Source organism: Crinia signifera, chromosome 1 (genome assembly GCF_055691185.1).
Source record: "Crinia signifera chromosome 1, ASM5569118v1, whole genome shotgun sequence".
NCBI classification, from domain to species: domain Eukaryota; kingdom Metazoa; phylum Chordata; class Amphibia; order Anura; family Myobatrachidae; genus Crinia; species Crinia signifera.
Window position 1 is genome coordinate 75,114,088 of NC_139217.1, and position 26,418 is coordinate 75,140,505.

General features: G+C 43.2%; 1 protein-coding gene across 4 annotated transcripts in view; it reads left to right on the forward strand.

Moving 5' to 3' along the window:
- N4BP2 (NEDD4 binding protein 2) overlaps positions 1-22,090 on the forward strand; it is a 54,148-nt gene extending 32,058 nt beyond the window's left edge. For 3 of the 4 annotated variants that reach the window (XM_083164352.1, XM_083164527.1, XM_083164441.1), the window contains exons 6-17: positions 3,588-3,664; positions 5,163-5,300; positions 7,903-9,860; positions 11,033-11,118; positions 12,020-12,065; positions 14,186-14,385; positions 14,936-15,048; positions 15,213-15,336; positions 15,499-15,681; positions 15,781-15,949; positions 16,760-16,883; positions 18,123-22,090. In XM_083164352.1, coding sequence (XP_083020478.1) covers positions 3,588-3,664; positions 5,163-5,300; positions 7,903-9,860; positions 11,033-11,118; positions 12,020-12,065; positions 14,186-14,385; positions 14,936-15,048; positions 15,213-15,336; positions 15,499-15,681; positions 15,781-15,949; positions 16,760-16,883; positions 18,123-18,168 — 3,264 coding nt within the window. In that variant the 3' untranslated portion in view covers positions 18,169-22,090. The remainder of the gene's footprint in view (positions 1-3,587; positions 3,665-5,162; positions 5,301-7,902; positions 9,861-11,032; positions 11,119-12,019; positions 12,066-14,185; positions 14,386-14,935; positions 15,049-15,212; positions 15,337-15,498; positions 15,682-15,780; positions 15,950-16,759; positions 16,884-18,122) is intronic. The other variant, XM_083164588.1, reaches the window with a different exon arrangement.
- The last annotated feature ends 4,328 nt before the right edge of the window (positions 22,091-26,418 follow it).

Sequence of the window (26,418 nt, forward strand, 5' to 3'; positions counted from 1 at the left end):
TAAATTGATGATAGCATTATGTCAGGATCTGCCTGAAGGCTTAGCCTCATGCAGTGAGGGGCTGCGGTTTGTCTGGGTCAACCCCAAAAGGTCATTATGCATTGAAGTCCACGTGGCCAGTAAAGCATGAAAACGTAAAAACAAACAATAAAAAAAATACTCCTCATATCGACCTTTTCAGGTGATGACCATGTCTCTTGCTTTTGTAGACCTTTTGACCATTTCGACTTTATGTATATTGACCTATTATGAAGTCAGCTGAATTTATTTATATCTTATTATAGGTCTAAGGCTTTAGCACAGTAAGTTATTCTCTTACATTTAACATTTTGTCAGATCGAGAAAGTTTATTATGTTTGCGGTTATGGCTACATGAACCAAAAAGACCTGTTGGCTTTAAAATGTTTTATGTTGCGAAACAGATTCCTCTTCCCATACTATAACGACATTAGTATTTGAATAGTGACAAGTGAATGTATTAATCTGCTTATTTATTATTGGACTCTCCTAGATTAGTGGTTCTCAAACTGTGGGTCCTGACCCCAAAATGGGTCCTGGCCTTCTCAGCATGGGGTCGTGACTCCATGTTGCTGACCATCAGGCTGATGAATTTCTAATCTCAGTCAGTGATTTAAGGAGTCTGAAAAATCTGTTGAGTTGTCTGTTATTTAGACTCCTACCATTATTTTGTGCCTCCAAAATGCTGCCTACTGCCATGTATGTGCTGTCTGCTGACTACACATGTGATGTGATACCTTCTGCAGTAACTTGCTGGGGTCCTGTAATTCATTTTTATTGTCCAACTTGTTTGAGGACCCCTGTCCTAGATGAATGTCAGCTGCAGCATTCAGTGGGCCTACAGAAGAACTCAATGTCATTTTGTTTTTCTCTCTGGGCCATTCCATGACATGTAACGTGTAATGGTCTCTCTACAAATTACATGTTATCTAGCATTTACTGTAATGCGATAATGTACTCTGCCAATAAGTGTTACATGGCTAGTTTATATTTTATCATTCCTTTTAAACTACATTTCTGGGGCGCACACTGTGTAGAGCATGGGATTCTGTACCTACCATCCTCTATTATCTCTTGCTCCTCAGCTCTCCTAAAATCCCTGGTTATACCAGAATGAATCCAGGTCCTCATCAGCACAGTGACAGTGATTACTCTGTGCTGCGAAAGCCATACCCCAGCTTATCTGACAGGGAACAGCTCTGCACCTTGTAATACTCCCTGCAAAATAACATTTGGCATTTCAATTGTAAATCAGAATATGAAGGAAGAAATGAAGGGGGAAATTAACTAACGTGGGAGTACTATCTCACATGAGATGTTACTATTGGCAACCAATCAGAATCTATTTCTTATTTATTCATCTAGAACAGTGGTAGTCAACTCCGGTCCTCGAGAGCTATTAACAGTTTACATTTTCCAGACAACCTAGCTGCTGCACAGGTGCACTCATTACTGACTGACACATTTTAAAAGATCCACAGTTGGAGCTAATTACCCCAAAGTTACACTACCACCTAAATAAGTGTTATGGCCAAGTGCACTCTTCTTAGCCCAGCACAGAGGAGCTACCTGGGAAAACTGCTGCACACATCAGCCTGCTGGGCTCCAGATAGTGGGAGGGACTTATGCTGGGTACACACCAGGACGACTAGGGCCCGATCCCCTCAATCTAGATCCAATTCCGACCAATTGGATGTAGATTGTGTGGTGATTGGGCCCTTTTCTGTCCTGGTGTGGACCGATACCGATCCGATGCGCGGTCCCGCGGGTCGGTCGGTCGTTATTGAGATCCTACCTGCTGCAGGTAGGATCTGAATGACGACCATACAGCCGGGTGCAGGTCGCCATCGGATCGGACCCGCTCACGGTGCACAGCGTGAGCGGGTCGTGCCCCCCCCCCGCGCGTCACCGTGAGCAGGTCGGACGAGACACTGACGACCCGCTCACGATGTGCACCGTGAGCGGGTCGTCGTGGTGTGTACCCTACATAAGTCTAGTAGGTGTTAGTTTTAAATATCTTTAGTGGACTGCAATGGAACATTGAGCAAATTCTGAAAAAATATATATCTATTTGTATCCCTGATCAGAGAAAAGTCTCATATAAAAGAAGTAATTGGCAAAAATAAATCATGTATATTGTTATTGGCAGCACATGTAGACAAATAATGGATGCATAACATACCGAGAGCATCCTCATTGCTGACCAAGTAACGAGTTAATTATTTGGTAACTGACTCCTACACTGTGAAATATAGTCTGACAGCTTGATGAAAATTGTGTTAGGAGATAGGGTTACATCACATGCTAGCATTCTGTTGCTTTGCAAATTAAGGTACTTGTTTCCTATCTGGGCGCCCACGATCAAAATCGCGATCATCGGGATTAAAAATCGCGGGCATCGCGGGTAAATTGGGATGGCCGCGATGCCCGCGATGACCGCAATTTTCCCATAGGGAACAATGTTAAAAATCCTGATTGACCGCGATTTTACTGTTAAATGCCTCAATGGACCCGATTTGGGGCCAAATAGGGCAAATTAACCCTTAAATGTCCCCCCCAATTTTTTACGCCACCCCACGATCGACGCCAACCCGAAGCGTGGCGAGCGCAGCGAGCCCGCGAGGGGCGGCGGTACGCGTCCTCCGACCTTTTCATGCCCTACTATCCACTAGGGCGTGGTGTGAGAATATAATAGTGTGGCGAGCGCAGCGAGCCACCGAGCCCGAAGCGTGGCGAGCGCAGCGAGCCACCGAGCCCGAAGCGTGGCGAGCGCAGCGAGCCACCGAGCCCGAAGCGTGGCGAGCGCAGCGAGCCACCGAGCCCGAAGCGTGGCGAGCGCAGCGAGCCACCGAGCCCGAAGCGTGGCGAGCGCAGCGAGCCCCGCGAGGGGACGCGGATGCCTTCACTGTGAAGCCCGCGAGGGGACGCGCATAACTGTGAAGGTATCCGCGTCCCCTCGCGGGGCTCGCTGCGCTCGCCACGCTTCGGGCTCGGTGGCTCGCTGCGCTCGCCACACTATTATATTCTCACACCACGCCCTAGTGGATAGTAGGGCATGAAAAGGTCGGAGGACGCGTACCGCCGCCCCTCGCGGGCTCGCTGCGCTCGCCACGCTTCGGGTTGGCGTCGATCGTGGGGTGGCGTCAAAAATTGGGGGGGACATTTAAGGGTTAATGGGCTCTGTGGCCCATTTAACATTGATTCCTATGGCCAAATCGGGTGGGTTGAGGCATTTAACAGTAAAATCGGGTCCATCGCGGCTTTTAACATTGATTCCTATGGGAAATCGGGAGCATCGCGTCGCGGGTACATTTATGGCCGGCCGCGACGCGACCGACACGATTTCCAAGTTTAACATTGGTTTCAATGGGAAATCGCGGGCATCGCGTCGGTCGCGTCGCGTCCATACATAAATGTACCCGCGATGCCCGCGACGGGCGCCCAGATAGGAAACAAGTACCCAAATTAATATTAATTTTGTGAATGTGTTGGATGAACTGAAAGTCATTTTATCTATACGTGCAAAGGAAAATAACGTGTATTTCATATCATTTTGTGTTTAAACCTAGGCTGTGAAATACAAATACAAAGTAACATTTCGTGAACCAGACACTTGGTGGAAATATTTACCTAAAGAACTTGAAAGGTAGTATTCAGAATGCAAATGTGATTATTGTGCTCGTAATACCGTTTCCCATTTACCCCTCACCAGCTTTGCTTGGCTGTAGATATATATTCACAAAAGTGACAGTTTTTGAACTGTGTTTGCATCTGGTTTTATATTGTGGGGGCAGTGTTGGCAAGAAATAGAACATATGTGTAATTATTGCTGTCATTATTCAAACTGTGTATCCCCGTATGCCCATATATTAATGTCATTGTCAAACTCTTAAGCTGGGCACAGATCAATTGATCTTCAGATAGATATCCTCGTTCATTCCACTGCATTAATATTTACGGTACTTGTTTCCTAGCACGGCCACAATCTTAAGTAATCGTGTCCCTTAATTAAGGGACACGATTACCCCCGATGGACCCGATTTCTTTTGAAATCAGGTCCATTTTGCCGGCTAGGAGACAATATCGGGGGCATCGCGTCGGTCGGGACCATTGACATTGGTCCCGACGCGACCGACGCGATGCCCCCGATATTTCCATAGGCTTCAATGTTAAAAAATATTTTAACATTGAAATCTTGTCGGGAAAGGTAAAATATCGGGGGCATCGCGTCGGTCGGGACCATTAACATTGGTCCCGACGCGATGCGACGCGATGCACCCGATTTTTGCATAGGCTTCAATGTTAAAAAAAATTTTAACATTGAAATGCTGTAAAAATGTGAAAAAATGTGAAATGGGCCAATATGACCCATTTCACATTATAGATGTCCCCGTCGTCACCCCACGATAGACGCCAACCCGAAGCGTGGCGAGCGCAGCGGTACGCGTCCTCCGACCTTTTCATGCCCTACTATCCACGTCGGCGTGGAGTGAGAATAGAATAGTGTGGCGAGCGCAGCGAGCCACCGAGCTGTGAAGGTATCCGCGTCCCCTCGCGGGGCTCGCCACGCTTCGGGTTCGGTGGCTCGCTGCGCTCGCCACACTATTCTATTCTCACTCCACGCCGACGTGGATAGTAGGGCATGAAAAGGTCGGAGGACGCGTACCGCCGCCCCTCGCGGGCTCGCTGCGCTCGCCACGCTTCGGGTTGGCGTCTATCGTGGCCTGGGGTTAACGCGCTTAAATTTGGGGGGGTTGGGAATTTTTTTCATTGAATCCAATGTAAAATTGGGTCCCAGGGACCCAATTTACATTGGATTCAATGAAAAAAATCGGGTCAAAAATCGGTCGGTCGCGTCGATCGCATCGCATGCGACCAAATCGCATGCGACCAAATCGCATGCGATGCGATCGACCCGATTTTTCCGACACGACCACCCCGATCTGAATCGGTGTGGCCGTGCTAGGAAACAAGTACCCTATTTACTTTTTAATATGAGATATATTTTATGGAATTTTTTTTTTTGTAACTAGCTGTTAATAAGAATAATAATTCCTAGCATTTTTTATGTCAAGTAGTTTGTTTTTAGTATTAACATTTTTAACATTCAATTTGTACCACTATGTCGTTTATGTAACATGCAGGCGCAACTGTCATGGTGTAAAGAAAGAGAAGATTAAGAAAATGCTAGAATATTTTCAACATGTTACAGTGAATACTATATTAAGTTTGTCTCGGCCAAAGGCATTGGAAAGTTCTGAAATCCCAGGTGAAAAAAAAAGGTAAGGTTTTGTTTTTTTGATCTTTGTCTATTCCCGTATACAGTGTTGCCAAAAGGACCGCCAGGTGGGGGGGTGGCCTAATTCCCTTAGTGGGAATTTTTTGTTCTTTACAGCTGCCGATTAGGGGGGCAGCAAGCCTCTCAAGCTGGGCAAGTCCAGAGGGGAGTTTGATCACACGCACAACCCCCCCGACAGCAGCCCCTCTACAACATGTGCTGTGCTGTCAGCATGAGCTCCTCATACGCGGTCACACATGCTAACCGCATGAGAGCTCATGCTGCTGCAGCCATGCCCGTATAAAGCTGAATCGCACAGGATATGAAATAATAGACCTATGACTCCACCAATAGTTCCAGATTTCAAGTTAAAAGGGTTGGGGTTAAATACCCGGGTGAATGAAGGCAAGACAAAGCTTCTTGTTTCTGGAATTTAATGAAGTGCAGAAAATTTGTGAGCTATTACAGTGGTCATCAGCAGGTTTGAATTGGCCACAACAAAACAAAGTATGAGCGCTAGGGGCTGGTTGTGGTGTGCCGTGTACAGAGACTGCCCTGTGGTTGAGGGGTGCCGCCCTCAATACAAACAAGACAAGGAAAAAATACCACTAGGCGCCTTATGTACACTCAAGAGAACATTTAATAACAATTTAATAAATCACAATAAAAACAATTAATTGCATGCATGCAGATTAAGGGGGGTATTCAATCTTCGGGTCACGGCAGACGAGCTTGCTCGCCTGCCGTGACCCAGTCCCGTTCTCGGTCAGCTCGACCGAGAACATGCAGGCGGGATTCAATGTCCCGCCTGCAGCGGGACGAGAAGGGGGCGTGGCCGCGAGTTGCGGCCGGGAAGTGACGAGATGCAGCCGGCAGCTCGTCACTTCCCGGCTGTTCTCGGCAGAACGAGCCCGACAGCTAGAGATGTCGGGCTCGTTCTGCCAGGAAACCCTGTTCAATGCTGTCGGGGAAGACAGCATTGAATAGGGCCCGTCGAGCATCTCCCCCACGGGAGATGCTCGACGGCGATTGAATATCCCCCTAAACCTAAAAATCAGGGATATATAATCCCAAAAGTGCAACAAATTAATTGATTTTGTAGCAAACAAAGTAACTTGCTGTTAAACCCTGGTATAGGGAAAATGTCCCATCAGTGCGCAATCAGATGGTATAGCATCACATTGGGATGATTTGTATTCCACTTTTGAAACCCCCAGTGAGGTAACTGAAGTGCTCAGCTGTTTTTATGTATAGCGTCCCAGGTCTGGGGAAAGATTAACAGTCACAGATGCGGTACTTACTGCTTCCCGCAGTTGATTTTGGTCCGTGGCTTTATGACAGTGTCCAGCAGGGCGCCTCCTGTATGTTGTGCGGGGTCCGATGACACCTCGCGCCGCCCGCTTACTGCACGCCGGATTGCTGTATTGCGGAAGGGAAGCAGGTGGTAGATTAAGCTGATCACAGCTGCTGCGTCCTCTCCGGTATCCGGGATAATGGCCGGGCTGTGTGGCCACTCTGCCGATGTTGCCAAGGTGGGAATGGGACGTTTTAACAATTTGCTGAGTATTGATACGTCTCTCCAGTCCTCAATCCTCAGTAGTGGGTATATATCAGAGTCCTCAAAAACATGTTTCGCCGCGCTCAGGGCGGCTTTTTCAATTCAGAATTTTTAGGTTTAATCTGCATGCAACTTAACTTAGTGGGACAGGGCCATGTAAAAACGTTCTGTGATTCCTTGTGGCAATCAAAGTTGGCAGGTCTGACACACCCCTGTTTTTTTTTTTTGCATGTAGACTATGAGGCCGATTCAGACCTGATCGGCCAGGTCTAAATTCGGATGCTGGCCGATTGTCTGCCCACTGCAAATGCGCATTTGCTGTAATGCACTTCTCCAGTGCCCTCTCAGCGTTTCTATGGGCACACCCTGTCAATCAGGCTGCGAGCATGGACAAAATTTGTCAAAGGAGCTCGCAGCCTGATTGACAGGTGGGGGGGTGTGCCCTTAGAAATGTTGGGAGTGCCCAGGTGAACTCAAGCATTCCTTAGCCTGCTAGGGGTGGGTGCATGGCATCGGTGCCCACCCTGAACTCACTTTAATCTAGCACTTGCCGATTGACTCCTGGGTCACGTGTTGGCTGCAAGCGGCATAGACAGTAGGATAAATCCTTTGATGGTAAGTAACCATCAAAATATTTCTCCTCCTTGCGGCCATTGTCATTTAGGGCCTTATTTTGGTTCACTCTTTCTGACAAAATCCTTCTTAGATGGACAAAACCATGTGCACTGCAGGGGGGCAGATGTAAAATGTGCAGAGAGAATTAGATTTGGGTGACTTATTTTGTTTCTGTGAAGGGAAAATACTGGCTGCTTTATTTTTACACTGCAATATAGATCTCACTTTGAAGTAAGACCCCACCCAAATCTAATTATATCTGCACAAGTTACATCTGCCCCACCTGCAGTGCACATGGTTTTGCCCATCTAAGAAGGATTTTGTCAGAAAGAGTGAACTAAAATAAGGCCCTTAATGTTTTATTCTGTTTGCTTCCAAGATTAATTGCATGTAACATTTAAAGACTAAAAATGATGTTCCGTTTCATTTGTAGGCCGGATAGTTTGTTACCACCTAATTCAAAGGAAGAAGAAATCTGTGTTTCTAAAGCACCTGTAGCTCAGTCAGAAAATACATCCGCCTTAGATGTAGCAGTATCTCAGACAAAGTTGGCCTTGGAAATGTCGAAAGATGGTCCTGAAATTTTAAATGATGTTACGCAGCTGGTTATAGAAAATCTGAGACCTGCAGATGACAAAACTGAAATCGGTGGAGATTTAGTTAAATTTACAGAAGCTTTAAATATTAGTGATGAGGAGGCGAACAATATAGAGTTTTCTGCGGATTCTGACTGCTTGGAGTCGTTAACTGCAGATAAATATGGTTCATGGCAGTTGGGTGAAAGGCCAGAATTGCAAAGCTTTGTTGGAGACTGGCCCGTAGAGCAAACTATGAGACAGAGGGCTCCACGGAGGAAAAAAAAGGGCAAAACAAACCTTGAAATGCATGATCCTCCTTCACAAGAAGCTAGTGAAGAAAATAAGACCAAAGATCATAGTATGGATCAAATAATTGATGAACCTACTGATCATGATCCTGTCAAAGAAAGTAGTATTCTAATAGTTGAAAACGATATTGAGTCATCCACCGGGAATCTTTGTGCGGAAGAGAACGTAGTAAACCTAAAAGAAGAGGAGATGGGAGCCCAAGGGAAATTACAATCTGATGGAGCTGATGTTGACAAGACCTCGCTAGTTGCACAGGTTGTTGACATATTAAGTGTTGAGGAAGATGTTAAAATGAAGTCCAGTCCAAGCAAACGTAATGGTCGGCATTGCAAATTAGCCCTAACCTTCACAAATGGTAGTTCCAGCTCATTAAAAGATAATGAGATACAGCATGTCTGTGAATCGCTGGTAGGCCTAGATCAAACCAGTATTGGGCTCTGCAAATCCTCCCAAACTGAGCCTCAAGAGTTTGCACTAGCATGGAGAATAGAGAAACAAAACTTAGATATTGTTGACCCAATAAAAGTTATGACGGGAAAAAGTAATCGGTTCAAGTCAAAGTCGTTGGACTCCAACTTAAACGCTCAAGATCATATCCCATACAGAGTGGTGCATCATAAAAGTACCTCTGTAGTAGAGGACGACATTATTAGTCTAGGAGATGAAGACAGTCTTAATATTCTCTGTAAGCTCTTTAGGTCTCTTTCTTTTGAGGTTCTTAAAGATTTGTTTGAAAGGTGCAATAAAGATATAGTATGGGCAACAAACTTGCTTCTGGATTCTGGAGAAAAGATCTACAAAGATGAAGAATGCCAGTCGGAGGACAACTATACAAGCGAGAAGGAACAGTGCAAACCTCTAGAAATCTGTGGCGATGATGAGGACAATGTACACAGTAACAAATCTTTGATAATTGATGAGGATTCTATAGTAATTTTTGATAGCTTGAAAATGGATGATTGTGGTTTTAAAGACGATAGTCTGAAAGCTTCTGATAATGTCACATTTGTAAATGATATGCACCTAGTTGTTGCAGAAGAATTTAAAAATTGCAATGTGTTATCATCAAATGGAGTAAATACTACCCATGATTATCAACATAAAGTATCCACTGAATCAAATAGTCTTCATCCTTACAAGGAAATGGAAACAGACATCATTGCCGATCATAAGCCATGTGCTCCTGATTTAGAAAAAGGACAGCTTGGTGCACCAGATTCCTCTGTCAGCATGATACCAACCAAAAGTAACAGTGCTCAGGAATTCTATGTTCCTAACACAGATATGTTCCCAGAAACGTGTGTCCTTCACCAGAAAGATCCGTTGGTTGACAAGACTGTAGAACAAACTGTAGATATTGTTGGAGAGGAGAACAAAAATAAAACGAACAACTCTGGGTCACGGGCCAAGAAGTCCTTGCAATTTGATTACCTGGAATTGTCTTTACCTCCAGAATTTGCCTATCAGCTGACTGAACTGTTTGGTCCTGTTGGAATCGATCCAGGTAAATAATGCTGATCTGTGAAAGACCATACAGTCTTGTAATCCTAGAGCTAGTGTCAGGAATCAAATATTGACATTTTTTTTAACTCGCTAAAGGCACTCCTAAGCTTTACCTAACGGATGGGGACAAGCCTTTTATAGTTGTACAGTCAGTTAATTCAAGTTATTGCTGAAAATCCAGATTCAATTAGCCTCTATATCTTACCATGTAAGGAAGCGGGTGGTAGCTTTAGAATATTATGACTAGCTATTCCGTTACAAGCCATTTTCCTTATGCTGTAAATCTGGGGCCAATGCACTTTATCCCCTACGTTTTTGGATTAGTACCTGGAGCTATGGATTACCACTTTTGTAATTGAATAGTCCCAGGAGCTGCATTGTAGCTCATTTTTATCTTAATTAATCTTGGATTCCAACTGTCGGAATGTCTTGTTTATCTTATTAGTTTCTAAACTTTGTTTACAAATTTACGCCTAGAGGCGTATTCAATCCCGGTCCTGACTGACCCAACAGTCAGGACCCTGGCCCATTTTAGTTTTGTTTTCCTGTGATTGGGCAGGCGGTATTCATTGTCCCGCCTTCTGAATGGTGAAAAGGGGGCGCGTCCGCCAAAACGGACTGGATTGTCAAGATACCGCCGTGATCTCAACAATCCACAGCCGTTCTCGGCAAAACGGGCCCGACTGCTTTTAAAGTCGGCTCCGTTCTGACGAGATGCCTCTTCAGTGCTGCCGGGAAAGACAGCATTGAATAGGCACCCGCTGCTATTTCTCCCGTCAGAAATAGCGGCATGGGGATTGAATACTGCCCCTAGTCTTTTTAAATAAAGGTTGATGTTGATGTTGCCCATAGCAACCAATCAGATTCTGTCTGTCATTTCTCTATTACAGCATAGAAATTTATAGGCACATTCTGATTGGTTGCTATGGCCAACATCATTTTTAGAAGCTTGAGTAAATTTACCCTTTACACTGCAAAAGTCCTTCACAAACAGGGTTAAAATGTTTAATGTCAATAATAAAAATTACCTTTATTAAACATGCTAATGAACATATCTGCACAATGGATATAATGAAAGCTGATTGTATACAGTGAGGATTGCTGGAGCTTGGATCAGTACTTATTCTAACTACAGTACCTGATCGTTCATCAACTCTGTTTTGCTTCTGCCAGGCTCATTAACTATTGAGGATTGTGTGGTCCCCGTAGATCTGCAATTAGCGAAATCTATACACAAGATGTGGAAAGAATCCATTATGGTTAGTACATGCGCAGGAGTTGTACATGTTGAAATAGTGCTACCAGTGATTATAGGAAGATTCATTTTTGCATATGTGTATTATACATATCGTGTCGTATATCAAATGAATCTCCTGATGCAACCTAGCTGAATTTTGGTGTGATAAAGACACATTCGGTAAAATGTTGCACAGGACTCAATTGTGCCAGATGGTGTATTAAAGGGATAATTCAGACCTGCTCATTGCATGCCGAATTTGCTCCCCCATCCAGGGGATATACGTATGCGTGCATGTGCAAACCCCCGGACCAGAAGCCTTTGCCAAGTTTTACACTTGACGGGGGCGGTCGCTCCAGGATGGTAGGGCAGGGGGCCAATGCAGGGGACTGTACAGCGTTTCATGGGCGTGCCCACAAAAACAATGGCCATGCTTCTAGAAACGCTGGGCGTGTGTCGATGCCTGCTTTGGGTGGGCAGCTGACATCGTATGACCCCACGCCTGGCATTGTGGAGGTTTTGGGTCCAAATGCCCAATACATTATATATTGCATACTGGGCCTAATACAGCATGGATTGCTGATCACGCAACGCGCATGTGCAGGACTAAATAGCGATAAAATATCAGTATGCATAGAAATAATAGAGAAAACACTGAGTTTTTAGCTTTTGTTCATGATTTTAAAGGACCTACTCTGAGCGATAAATATTTGCACTGGCATGCTTTTCCAACAAACCAGAAATGTTTTACATTACAAATGTTTACAAAAAAAAATTAAATTATGTATTATCATAAGCATTACTACCAGGATCTACTTGACATTGTTCCCTAATTTACCAGTCATTGTGACGACTTCTCTGTTCCTTATTGAGGTCATGCATTTCCATAATTGATTTTTTTTTTCTTTCTCCCAACTCCTCAGGAAAGGCACAACCAAGAAGCATTGTCATATCAGCTCCTGTTTGAAGGCATGCATTTATGTTTTTACTTTATTTGATTATTGTATATTTTACCTACCTTGTGTCCTCCATATGTATTATAGTATTATAAATCTTACGAGAATATGGTGAAAATGTATCAAATCTTGCTCAGAGAAAAAGTGCATAGAGGTAAAGCACCAACCTATCAGCTCCTGTCATTTTTCAAATACAACTTGTGACAGTAGCTTATTGGTTGGTGCTTTGTGGGAGATGTACACATGGAGTTTCTATTGCCAATCGCCATCCGCTGACAGAAGCGCACGTACGAGACGCTAGCACCCCCCTTTCTGTAGGAGGCTGTATTACTCATTGTGCTGCAGTAACACCCAGTTAAGAGAAGAAGCTGGAAACAACACTTAGTGGAGTGCGAGATCTCTCTAGCATTGCAGGAACTCCTAGCCGCACGCAGGGTCTGAGTTATTCCTGCTGTGGTGATAGGGCATTGACAAATGTAGCTACTGAAATCTATAGCTGCTGATAAGGTTCCCTATGTATTCTATTTGCTGAAGGGCAACACTACCTTTTTAGATTATTTTTGGTCTATATCCCATCGGGTGTGGATCATTTTATCGACCACACTTAGGTCGACAGTCATTAGGTCAACAGGTGGCAAGGTCGACATGGCACATGGGTTAGGTCTACAGGTCGTTAGGTCGACATGGGTTTTTTCACTGTTTTTTTTACCCGAATGTCGACACAGTTGGAAGTGAACCGCAGCCTCCCGCATCGCTCGCTATGCTTCGGGCATCTTAGTGGATGGTAGAGCATGAAATACCACCTGTCGGCACATGTCGGCTCAAAAAAAGTGAGAAAAGCATGTGTCCCCCTAAGGCATGTGTGTCGCCCTAAGGCATGTGTGTCGCCCTAGACACCTGTCGACCTAATAACTGTCGACAATACAACCGTATCCCATCACCCCCTGTACTAGCAGAGCAGTTCAGGTAAAAAGATCATCTGGCAGTTGCCCAGTGATCTCATCTGAACTGTGTAAACCACACCACACACCAGATATAACTGTATCCATGCCAGATAAGCTACCAACCAGTCTACTGACTGTACTGTAAAGCAGAACTTGGTTTTCAGGGCCAGATTTATTAAGCTCGGTGAAGTGATAAACTGTCTGGTTTTTATCACTGCCCAATCAGCTCCTACCTGTAAAGCTACAGGCTTGGCTTGAAAAACGACAGGTAAGAGCTGATTGGCCGGTGATAAAAACCAGACAGTTGATCACTTCACCGAGCTTAATAAATCTACCCCTCAGACTTTTATCTCTACCATGATGCACTGATGAGTAACATACATGACATAACGTTTTTAACGATTTAGCATATTTATCCGAATAATCTGTCCACTTTTTAGCATTTAGGAGAGAACGGTTAATTGCTGCCACGCATTACCAGATTTTTGTTCCCACCAGACAGATTTGAGAGATAAATCTTTAAGTGTGTACCCAGCATTAGGATGTGTACACACAGAGGGTTATTCTGGTTCACAAGGCTGCGAATTTGCAGCGTTGTGAGTCCACCAAACCCTGGCTTGCAAATGGTTTGGTGGCGCCACCCAGGGTGACTCACTCGCAGGGGTTTGCGAATGGATGTCACACAGTAACATCCATTTGCAGGGAAGGGGGAACCTTTCAAGTCACTTACATATGCCTGCACGCTGGCAAGGAAATGGGCAGGCAGCTGACATCCGGTGACACCCGTCCCCCACACCCGCGTCATGGCCTCATAAGCATGAGAACACCCAGCGTTCTCATGGGTACGCCTATGAAACGCTGGGCGTTCCCATATGCTAATGGGGCCGCCCAACACCCCTTCTCACCCCCTGCCAGTCTGTTCGCCGTGGGTGCATGCACCCTGCGTATGCACATGTGCAGAAATGCGCACGCGCTGCTAATTGGCCAGATGGCATTCTGCAGGACCTAGCACTTAAACTGTGACAATTGGTGATACACCGTGCTCCTGCCAGGTGACCTGGAATACGTGACCTGTGTGGGGTCCTGGGGACAGAGTTTGAGAACCATTGCTCTATAGCTTGTTGACTTTGCATGGGCAACTATGAGGCCAAAAAATAATCTTTACTTTATAAACCTGATTTTACTGCAGATAGCTCACCGAACGATGATGCCATCCTAGATGATGATCTTATGGCACAAGAGACAGGATTGCTTGGTCATCGGATTGGTGTGTCTCAGGGAGAAACAGACCTGTTTCCGTTCATGGACCAGTGGAACACGAGAACAAAGAAAGTGTCATTACGGCAGATTATGTCAGAAGAAATGGCATTACAGGCCCATGAAGATTTGGTATGGAGGGCTCTACAGTTATTAAATAGAATAAACTATTAATCATACCATTACATTTTTTTATTAAAATGAAAAACCTTAAATGTCCTTAAGGACGCATGGGAACATTAATTACCCAATAAACAGAACATAGTCAGCGCAGTGTAGGCCACTGCTGGGATCTCCAGACAGCCAAAAGGGGGCAGATTGATTTGTGATTGTGGCAGTTTTCACCCATGCTGCCGATTCGCCCCACAAAAAAGTCGCTGATTTACCTAGCACGGAGCTTGAAGAGGGCAAGTCAAATATACCCTAAAAATGGATGAAAAGTGCAGATTTTTCACCGGGAATTTTTTTTTGTCCAGGATTGAATTACCCCCCTATTGGGTTAAATTTAATAAGATGGGAGTTCTAGTGAAGATGGGGTGTTGCCCAAAGCAACCAATCAGATTCTATCATCATCGATGGATCATGGAATGTTATCATTCCACAAATAAAAATAAAGGCTTAGTATTGGTTAATATTGTGTCGCCGGCAGTAGTATAATGACGTATGTATGTTCTTGCTATAGAAGAAGCCTGCACCAAGGAAAAACTGTGCTGTAAAAATGAAGGAGAAACAGCTCTTGGAATTGTTCCCCCATGTGGAGCAGGGCCTGCTCATGGATGTCTTTAAAGAAAACAAGTAAGGAAAATATTTTGTAGTGAGTAACTGCGATAGTACAATGCAAGCGTTATTTATTCCAGCGGGCAGCCGGGTGGCACTTCTATCCCTCCTTTCTCACTGTATTGTAGTCTACACCCCCTTCAGAGACTTAAGTAGAGTTATGTTTTTCTTTTGACTCCCAGCTATTCTTTAGAGGAGACTGAGCAGTTCCTGAGTTATCTTCTTGAGGCTGACCCTGTACAGAATGTTGTGGCTCAAGGCTTGATGCAAGCAGTGCCCTCAGCAACTGATAAAACTAAAGACAAGGTACATATAATGGTTATTAAAATAGCAAATGTAATTACAATTAATATTATTTTTATTGTGGTTCTTAAAGCTACAACAATTTGGTTATTTAACTGTTAACTTGATTGTGTTTTTGTTGTGTGTGTGGTGTTTTTATTTTAATTTTATTTTTTATACCTGAAGAGAGCGAAAGTAGAAAAAGACACCATCAGTGTGCAGTCATTCCAGGATTTGGAATACCCAGATTACGATGACTTCCGGGCAGAAGCTTTCCTCTATCGGCAAAAGCAGCAGGAGAGCTACAGGAAAGCTGCAGAAGCTCACCACCGGGGCATGAAGCAGGTGGCGGCTTATTATGCACAGCAGGTTTGTCACCCTGTCACAAAACGCACCAGTCCTGTACTACATTATCATGTAATGCATTTCAGGCACTGAAGAGTTTCTCTCTGATCTGTCCTATATCAGGGCTATCTGTATGGGCAGAAGATGAAAGAAGAGAATCACAGAGCGGCAGTTCAGATTTTTGAAAGGGCCAATGAGTATTTGCTTCCGGAGAATATATTAGATTTGCACGGGCTCCACGTGGATGAGGCTATGAAGCAGTTCCGCAAGATGCTGCAAGACAAGACAGAAGGTATGTACTGAAGGCAAGGAGCAGCGACACTTGGTCATTACAAGAAAACTGGAATGATCCTTTACTAAGCGAAAACCTTTGAAAAAAAGTTGTTGTTCTTGACATCCATAGCACTGGATCACATCATATGTGGTTTGCTCATACAGTACATTGTTTTTTTTTTTATTAACCATGGTTCTGAAAGGGTTTTTTATAGGAATGCACAGTATTTGTCAATAAACTAAAAGTTTAATAATTTTTTAATATAACAAAATATAATTGACCGCCTACTATTATATCTATAATATTTAAGTAGCCCAGACTAGGGGTCCCAGTTTTTCCACAATACTCTACACTGGGTGGTCTCTAGATATACAAAATACATGTCACTCCCTTACTAAAAACTGTGTAGCGTTAAGGTCCATACACACTGGGTGATTTTGCCCAGCATGTGTGGACAGCGATGATGGAGAAAATCACTGGGCTTAAAATCGCTCAGTACAAACACACTGAGCGATTTTCGACCCGTCTAAGCGATTTTTCCTGGTGTGGACGACTTTCCATAGTAGGACGCTATGGAAAGCCTCCCAACCCGTCGCTCATCTGCTGGTAATACCAGTGGGAGCACGTATCAGTGCTGAAAGGAGTTCAAACGGCAAAGTTGAGCTGCTTTCAGCTCAAAATCGGTCAGTGTGTATGGGCCTTTAGCGTTCTATTGTGCAACTGTATTGCAATCAAGGGGCTATCTTTTTTTATTCCATCAAAAAATACTTAGCGTGTGTCCTACCCATCTCACATGTGTGGTAACCGTAATGGTTTCTTTTTTGTCAGAGTTCAAGCAAAATGGAGGCAAGCCATATATTCTTGTGATCACTGGAAGAGGAAATCATAGCCAGGGAGGTGTACCGCGCATTAAACCAGCTGTCACCGATTACCTCACAAATCACGACTACAGGTGAGTCATGCATGATGAGCTGGGCTGCTCAGTATTACTCCGAGAGGTTACTTAATGCACGAATATGAACCAAACCAAACATATGTCCTAAAATATAAACTTCAGTTTTTATGTTTTTTTCTAAATATTCATCCAATGGGGCTAGTTGCATGTACAGTATAGCAAGTACCATTCCATGTAAGTCAGTAGCGTGGTCACCTGTCTGTGAAGGCATTTAAGCCTTTTGAAAGAAAAGACAGATGTGTCCATACTCCTCGTACCTGCGACTAGCATGACCATGAATTTGCGCATATGCGACCCCGCTAAAACTCTAACGAACTTAGTAAGGAAGGTCAACAGCAGTTTCATAAATAGAAATAAAAGTAGAAGACTCTAAATCGGAACAACATCGGGCAGGACGGAATGGTCCAAAGCATCGAGACGTGCAGGAAAATGAAATGTAGGAAGAAGCAGGACGGAAAAAACAGACAATGTAACTAATGAAGAGAGCAGAAACCAACCCCTTAACCCCTTCAGGGGTGGGTTTCTGTTTTACGTAGTGCCTCCCACTGGGCGAGTTTTTTTTTTTAGGAGGAGCGCTCACTAAAAAAAAAAACCTCTCTGTCTCCCAGGGCAGCGCCGCTGAGCACACTGTCAGCCGATGCCCTGCCCCCGGCAACCTGGTGACGTTACAGCACATTGCAGGCTGGGGGGGGACTCGTGGCCCAGCAGCACTGAAGCGGAGTTCAGCCATCAGCTCAGTGGCGCTGCAGGCGCTAAACAGCGGCAATCCCGGCAATTTTCTGGGCTTGCCGATCTGGGCACTGAAGCATAGCCTGGAAAACTCTTGTGATTACCACTGTAGGAACCTCCTCCTTTTTTTTTTCTTCTTTTTTTTCATTTGGGGCCTGTGCGGAGGTTGCCCACTTTTTTTTAGAGGCAACTGCATTGTGGCATCTCCTTTTTTGGGGACAGGGCTGAACTCTTGCACTTAAATCCCCACAGCTTCCCCTTAATGTTTGAAAGCTTTGCTTGCTGAAGATGGGGACTGTGTGCTTCGTCAAGATACGTTGAGACCTGTTTTGGGACAGTGTGCCTAATATGCTCTTGATTAATGTTTAGCAGTACTTTACAATTGCCATAATGGTAGTGCTACTGGAGAGTCAGTGACAGGCTTCGTGTTTTTTTTAAAGATCTGTCTACCTACAGTACCTGTTATTCTATAAAAGGATGATTTGCATGTTGTTGCCTTCAATTTAGATTCCAAGAAAAGACAGCAGGTGTCCTTCGTGTCACGCTGAAATGAACCAGGATCAAGGTCAAGATTGTTGCTTAATAGAAAGAAACTAGCGTTTACAATATTTTCTTTTAAGCTATTGTTATGTTGTGTGGATGCTTAAAGGGAAAGGATTCTCAGCAAAGAAAGCTCTAAGCTGATTAAGAAATATCTCTGGTATGTAGACCAGAAAAAAGAGATGGGGTCATACCTACTAAACAGAGGGTTCTCAATGCTGCCGGTTATGGTCCGCCTTGACCACTGGATTTAAATCCGTAATAGTAATCCATGCAAAACTATAGTCACTATTGATGATTTAACTGTCAGCGGTCATAGCCACTGCTGTTGTGACTATACCCCATGGTGTTTTTATTGCCTGACAATGTTAGTTTTAATGGAGCTCATTATGTTTATTACAGAGCTTATTTTTGTCCTACTCCTCTTCCCTCTACAGTTACTTAAGTGAATCCCTATTAAGTGCCTGCCGAATATTCTCTTTTTGTGTTTTTAAAAACTAAACTTATGGTGCTGGTTATTGAAAATAACCTTACTGGCTGAACTGGACATTATAAATTTTTACTAAATATTTAATAGTTTTTTTTTTAGGCTAATTCATTAACAAAATGTACTTTCAAATATCAATACAAGGTTTCATACTCCATGTTTTGTAGTAAGAACTGTTATGCAGTAACAAAGATAGATAGATGCAGGTTGATTTGTGGGTTTTAATTAGAATGTTCCAGGCCATGTTATGCTATTTTGGTTGATTTGCATTGTTTTACCTCCCTCCAAAATAGATCACATTTTAGGTTGAAGAGAAGTTTTTAATTTTCCCAATATGAATACAAAAATGTGCACTATTTGATAAAATAAGTGATAATAACTGAGCCAGAGGTCGGACCTGCTGCCCACCTGACCTCCAATTCGGCCCCCCTTCCCAGGGGTGGGGGACAGGGTCACATGTTGTACATCGCAGTAGTGCATGGCAACCTTAAGGTTTTCCGTACATTTTGTTATCTGAAATATTGTTCATGGAAATATGTTTGAGTTTGAGGACCAGTGACATAATAGAGCTACTTCCTGTGTCAGGGGCTTTAGCTCCTAGGGGTAAATTTTGCTAAACCTTCTAAAATTGAAAATTGCCAATGGCAAGCAATCAGATTGTGTCTATTATTTTGTAAGATGCAACAGAGAAATGGTAGCCTGAATCGGATAGGTTGCTATGGGCAACAACCTCACTTTTTACTTTTAGAAGCTTTAGTATAGTGTTTCTTCTAGAAATGCGGGCGGGCAGGGCGCCGCTGCAAGGGGGCGGACCACATCACTAAAGGGGGCGTGCCCGGCCCCGACGAAATTGCCGTGCTGCCGGGGAAGTACCAGGAATCGCCGTTTAAGGCAGTGCTGTGCTTCCCCATGAACACCGTCGGGGCAGGCACCAGGCTGTTTTATCGGGGCGCTGCTAGCGGGGCAGGGCGCATTTTGCCATTTAAAAATCGGGCAGGGCGCAGCGCCCCGCTAAAACAGCCTAGCGGGAACACTATAGTAAATTTACCCCTACTCTTTTTATAGGCTTCATTTTCATGTCTGTTGTTTTAAAACCCCAAATAGCTACCTGCCCTTATGTTGGTGAAACACCTCTGTGCTAAAGTAACAGAACTACTATTTTAGTTTTCTTTCAATTATTACTACCTCCTGAATTTTAATACTACTATCCTTGTTTTACTGTTGGTAATAATTGCATCTTAGTGGGTATGCTACAACTTATACCCCTTTCACACCGGCCGCCCTGCATTAACCCGACATTTTTGAGTACAGAGTCATTTTGCCGGGTGCAGCCTGACCCCAATTCACACCACCCACAAATTACTGAGTTAAAGATTTTCATCCCGGGAATTTGTTGAAAAACCCAGGTTTTTCTGTGGTGTGAAAGGGTCAACACAGGTCTTAAATCTTTGCACTCTGGGGGTCAAGAGCAGGTTCGTAATGCTTGGATTTAAAGACCCATGCTGACTCATTCACACCAAAGAAAAACCTGGGTTTTTCAGCAAATTCCCGGGTTGAAAATCTTGGTACTTATGTAATATCTGGGCTCCCGTTTTTCTTATGAGACCGCGTCCCCTCGCGGGGCTCGCTGCGCTCGCACGCTTCGGGCACGGTGGCTCGCTGCGCTCGCCACACTATATAAAATCAACTCCATGCGTAGTTGGATAGTAGGGGTATGAAAAAATGGGGTGCATTTAACATGGGAGCCCAGATAATACATAAGTACCAAAATCTTTAACCCAGTAATTTGCTTCTGGTGTGAAAGGGGTATTTGTAAAAAAAACTACAGATTGTTTGTTTTACAGCAGTTACGTATTCCCTTAACCCAGGCAGCAGCCGAAAATAAAGTATGGACCAAATAGCCAGTTGTAACCAGTTTGATACTTCAAGTAAGATTTTGGCTGGTGAGCATCACTGTTCCTTCTCTGACCCATCACTTCGCAGTACTGATCACAGCAGGAGCCAGCAACATCCCTCACCCTTAGCCACCCTAATTTTGGTGCCCTTGCCAAGAGCATTGTCATCCCCACCGCCCATATTTTACATAGGTACCATTATTCAGATTACCCCACACAGTAGTGAAACATATAAACATAGTGCCACACAATAATAGCTCCCCTTATACACACAGTACCACACAGTAATGCCCCTTACACATATGCCACACACTAAGCACCAGTCTAATAATGATTCATCAAATTTTACGTTAGCAGTATAGAAATTAAAAGATAAGAAAACTGTATATAAATATGCAGGCACGCGCACACACACACACATCATATTTACACCAATAGATGCTCACTAGACCCCCCATCCTTGGCTGTAAGTTGGCCCCAGGGTAATAGAGAGCGCAGCAGGTGCCATGAACCACACCAACCCTTGTATCAGTCATTGAGGACATGGAGGCACTGGCGGGCAGGATACTGTCAGGTCAGTGAAGCAGGCAGGAGATCTCGTCTCGCTGCTCGCTTCATTGACCGGTCAGTCTGTTTTATCCATGGCTGCCTGCCTGTCAGTGCCTGCCAGTCTCCTTGCTCTGCAAACCACCACGGTAAAGCTGAGCGGGCCCTAGACATTTGCATAGCTGCCTTTGCCTAGAGCCAACTCTCGCTAAACCTCTAATTAGCCTGTTGCTAAGGAATCACCTTGATGACATCACTGTTTCCTGGTGAAATCACATTACGCTTTCTCAGGAAGATTAGCACACAGAGTCGCTGTCTCTGCTTTGGGTAGCTAGTAGACTTGCTCAGATATTTATCTCCAGTCAGAAAAATTAACTGTTCTTGTAACACACTAAAACTAAAATGACTTTTTAAAATTTTATGTAGCAGATGGTGGTAATATATATTTTTATCACATTACAGTAAGCCGATAGACGTGTGTACATATAAAGTTTATTTGGCAATTTGAGATATTGTTATTATAAAATGAACTGAAACACAGCCTCAAACTCTGGTGCTTACTGCTGATTTACATATGGGAAAAACGTCAGTATTGAAATGCTTGAAAACGCATTACCTTTTTGTTATTAGTTTTGTCCAGAGTTAGGTTGCCAGTTTTCTGGCATGTGAACAAATGTACAGAGAATAATTTATTGTGAACAGACTTTTATTTTTATTGATTGTTTTTTTTTTTTACGTGTACAGTTTTTGTGTATGGTCTTTTAATCTTAAAGTAGAAAAATAGTTAAGTTAATGAAAGTACAAAAGCTAGCAGCTCTGTTCTTCTTCTGTTCATTAAAAGACAGGCATTAAGAATATTTTTGTTCCTGACATTGGTCACATGCCTAATAAGCTTTTGAACCTGGTGCTGTACCAGCCATACATTGTGTTTTTGTATTTCTATTTTTACAATTCTGTAAAATGGTTTATATTTGATGTAATATACTTGTTTTGTAAAATGGATTATTTTATTGCTATTTTTTAAATAATAAAAGTAATTCTAATAAGCTATTTGTGTGTGTTTTTGTGTGCGCAATGCAAGTGAATTGTATATGGGGAGGGTGTGAAGGTGTATGTTTAGATTTTATTTCATTAAATAGGAAACACTAAATCCATACATAAGTAAAATGTTCTTGATTGCATTTCTATTTGTATGCCAAATTGATTTAAGTTAGTTTTCCCAACCTTGGCCTTCAAAGCACAGGTGCCGGATGACGGACCGACGGTCCGTACACTGACATTGGAATCCCAACTGTTTAAATGCCAGAGATTCCGACTTATAGTGGCTACTCTCCCTTGTGTGGGTCCACGGCCCCCATAGAGGGGAAAATAGAACCTGTAGCAAGCGCAACAAGACCACAAAGGATGACTTTGCGTTCGCACCCCCCCCCCCCCCCTGTTGGAGTACCAATGGTCGGGATTCTGATGTCTGCATAATGACCATCGGAATCTGGACTTTCGGCCCACCATACCACACCCCCAAAGCACATGTGACTATTTCTGTAGAGAAACAGCCGGACTGCATTCCTATGGTTTTAAGAGTCCCTGAAGTTCACAGGGGACTATTGATATCCATGAGAGAGGATCATATATGATTATAACCTGTGGTGATGTGGATGTATAGCACAGTAAGTTTTAAGGATTATATTTACTAATTTGGTGTATCTGAAGCTATGCTGTTTTGACAGCTCACACACATTCTTTCTGCACTGATTGCACCACAAGTCACAACTAAAAAAAAGGGGTGCTGGATGAATGGCAAATGGTCAGGATTCCGACCAACATGGGCTACTCTCCCTCATGTGGGTCCACGGCCCCCATAGAGGGAGAATAGAACCTGTGACAAGCGCTGTGAGCCTGAAAGGGACTTTTTTGTGCTCGCCCCTCTCGTACTGGTGGCCACGATTCCGATGTCTGTTTACTGACCGTCAGTATCCTGACGGTCAGCCAGTCATACCACACTCCTAAAAACAATACTGGTACGAAATGGACACAAGGAATTGAGGAAATACAGATATAGATATATATATAGATATATATATATCTCTATCTATCAGATAAAGCGGCACTCAGAAGGCTTCTTTGTGAAAACAAGTGGTATCTTTATTCCTCCAACATGTTTCGGAAGTTCTCTCCCGTCATCAGGGACCAGCTTTCAGACTTTATTAGGCCCTTCATCAGGCAGCAATAGTCTATTGCTGCCTGATGAAGGGACTAATAAAGCCTAAAAGCTTGTAACCTTCACATTGATGGAGTGATTTATTGCAGTTGAGAAATATGTAGGTGCTCGCCCTATGTAGCTGCAGGAGGGTGTGTGTGTGTGTGTGTGTGTGTGTGTGTGTGTGTGTGTGTGTGTGTGTGTGTGTGTGTGTGTGTGTATGTATGTATGTATGTATGTATATATATATATATATATATATATATATATATATATATATAGCTATGTGTGTGTATATATATATATATATATACACACACACACTGTTCTTATGTTGTTTTAATGTGTTATGTTTTGTTTTTGAATCGCAATGCTTAAAAACAAAATACTGTACTGAAGCGGGTTACATATACCATCAACTACTGCCGTGCTTTCCGGAGACCTACTTTAGGAGAAAGTTACTTTTATGGGTAAGATGTGATGCAGGGAGGTATGGTGAATTAATCTATTCTAGCCATACAATTTTTTTTAGCAAAATTATTAATGTTTCATATTTTATTATTTAAAAAAATTGAAAGACCTTCCTCCCCCTTTTCTTGGCATCCCACCCACCTTAAATATCTGGGGGTAAACTTAACTAGAAATATTTCTCAAATATATACTTGCAACTTTCCTCCCTTACTTCTAAACTGCAATTAGACCTCTCCACTTGGGGGTCAAAGAGGATTTTGTGGCTGGGACGCATTGGAGTGGTCAAAATGAATATACTCCTCAGAATACTTTATGTCCTTCAAACCCTCCCAATTAGCGTCCCCCGGTCTTGGTTTTTGGCTCTTCAGCATAAAATCCGAGACTATATTTGGGCAGGGCGCAGACCAAGGTTTAAGCACGAGATTCTGTTTAAAAGAAAGTATGCGGGGGGACTCCAACTACCTCACTTTTTTTACATACTACAATGCAATCCTTTTGACTAGGATACTAGGATTGGTGTAGCACATCACACAGAAAACAGTGGGTGGATATAGAATTAAATTCCGTCCCATTTTATCATTCTGATCTCCCATGGCATAATAAACCTTTTTACAGCTCACACCCACTTACTGGCCCGATGTTTGCTTGTTGGAAACGCATGTGCCCACTATCTCTTATCTCACCCTCCCCTTCCCTGCTTACGTCTTTGTTTGGTTATCCAGAATTTCCCCCGGGTTGCAGTCTTTGTTTCGACCCTGGCGTAGCGAGGCAATTACCCAACTGGCTCACCTGGTCGGCTTCTCGGGCATTCAGAGTTTTCCAGATATTCAGAAAGGCTGTGAATTACCAAACAAAGAGATTTGGAAATAACTACAAATCAAACACTTCCTCTCAATTATATGTTCTGCAACAAAACCTCTGAGAGCCGTCACACCATTTGAAAAACTTTGCACAGCTGAGACACCTACCCTTGTCACTCTCTTTCAATCATTTACAAACTAATTATTGACAAATTATTCCCATCTAAACCAAAGTTTGTTAGATTGGGAAGGGGACTTACAGGGCTCAATAGGGGAGGAGGACTGGTCTGAGATTTTGAGAAACACTTTTTCCTCTTCTTTAAATGTGTTAACAACGGAAACCCATTATAAAGTGCTCACAAGATGGTACCGTTGTCCCAGTCTATTAGCAAAAATGTACTCGGGGGACTCAAATCTATGTTGGCAATGTGGAACTGAGCCAGGTATGCTCCTACACATTTGGTGGGACTGTCACATCATTAAACCCTACTGGAAATCAGTAATTCACACTGCTAGTATTATCCTACAGGATGACCTCCCCTTTAGTGCTAGTTTTTGGCTGCTTAACCTTACTCATATGCCTTATTCATCATATAAAAACACCAAATTACGTCATCTGCTCAGTGCAGCTAAAGCAGTGATTCCAGTGCATTGGAAATCTTGCTCTCCTCCATCCATGCAAGAGTGGTGCAATCGAGTAGACCATTACATGAGCATGGACGATCTCATTTCCTCATTAGACTCTAAACACACAACCTTCTTCACAACCTGGTTGCCCTGGTTGATCTTTAAGGAATCAGAACATTATAGAGCGTTATGGGCCCCATACATCAGCAATCACAATTAATAGATTTCCAGATCCAGGGATTTTTTGGCCAGATAAATGGATTCTACAATCGATTTGACTTGCCCACACATTACAGATTTATTTCAGTAATCGGCAGATTTTTCCATCTAAAGATTGCATCTTCATATCTGGAAATTGCCCAATCGATTTGTCATTTCAGCTTTTCATAATGTAAATAGATGAAGACGAGTTGGGAATGCCCACACATATAAAAAAGATCCACAGATAATACCAGATTATTAAGCATGTTTAAAAATCTGATTAAGCAATCGATTGGCGATCCCTATTAATTTTTTATTGGGATTGCCAAAAGGGGGAGCCCACACATCTAAAATTAATTGTGGCAATCAACTCCATTTCTGAGGTTTGTCACAATTAATTGCTGATGTATGGGGCCCATTACTTTAACTCAATAACTGTTTATACCTTATAAATACAACTACTTTCAAATATTTGGATATTTAGGGGGACACCGCCCTTTTTTCCCTTATTTTTTCTCTTATGCCTGTCTCTTTCTTTTCTCTTCTTGGTTATGCCTCCTCTTTCCTGTCTGACAATCACCATGCTATTTTGGTTTATATTTAGACTTTTCTGTCGGATTGCTTAAGGTATACGCATGCAAATACATTAGACAGAAAACTGTTAGTGAGGATTTAACTTTATGAAATTTATGTTTCTTTGATCGTTGTACACATAAAGTCCTCAATTTGTGTCAATTCCTTTTAAAACTCAATAAAAATGTATTTGCAAAAAAAAAATTGAAAGACCATATCTGCTACAAACTTATTTTCAGTGTACATTCTTCTTCTGAAAATGTGTGTCCTCAAGTGGGTCACAACCTTTATTTTTTGCCTACACAATGCTGCCGTGCATGTGCCTTCTACTGACCACATAAGTGGCGGCCATTCTGTGGTAATTTGCTGAGGTCCTGTAACAAAATTTTTGCAGTCTGATGGGGTCCCAGAGCAAAGTAGCTTAAGAACCCCTGCATTAGACGATATATTAAACCATATGCGTGAT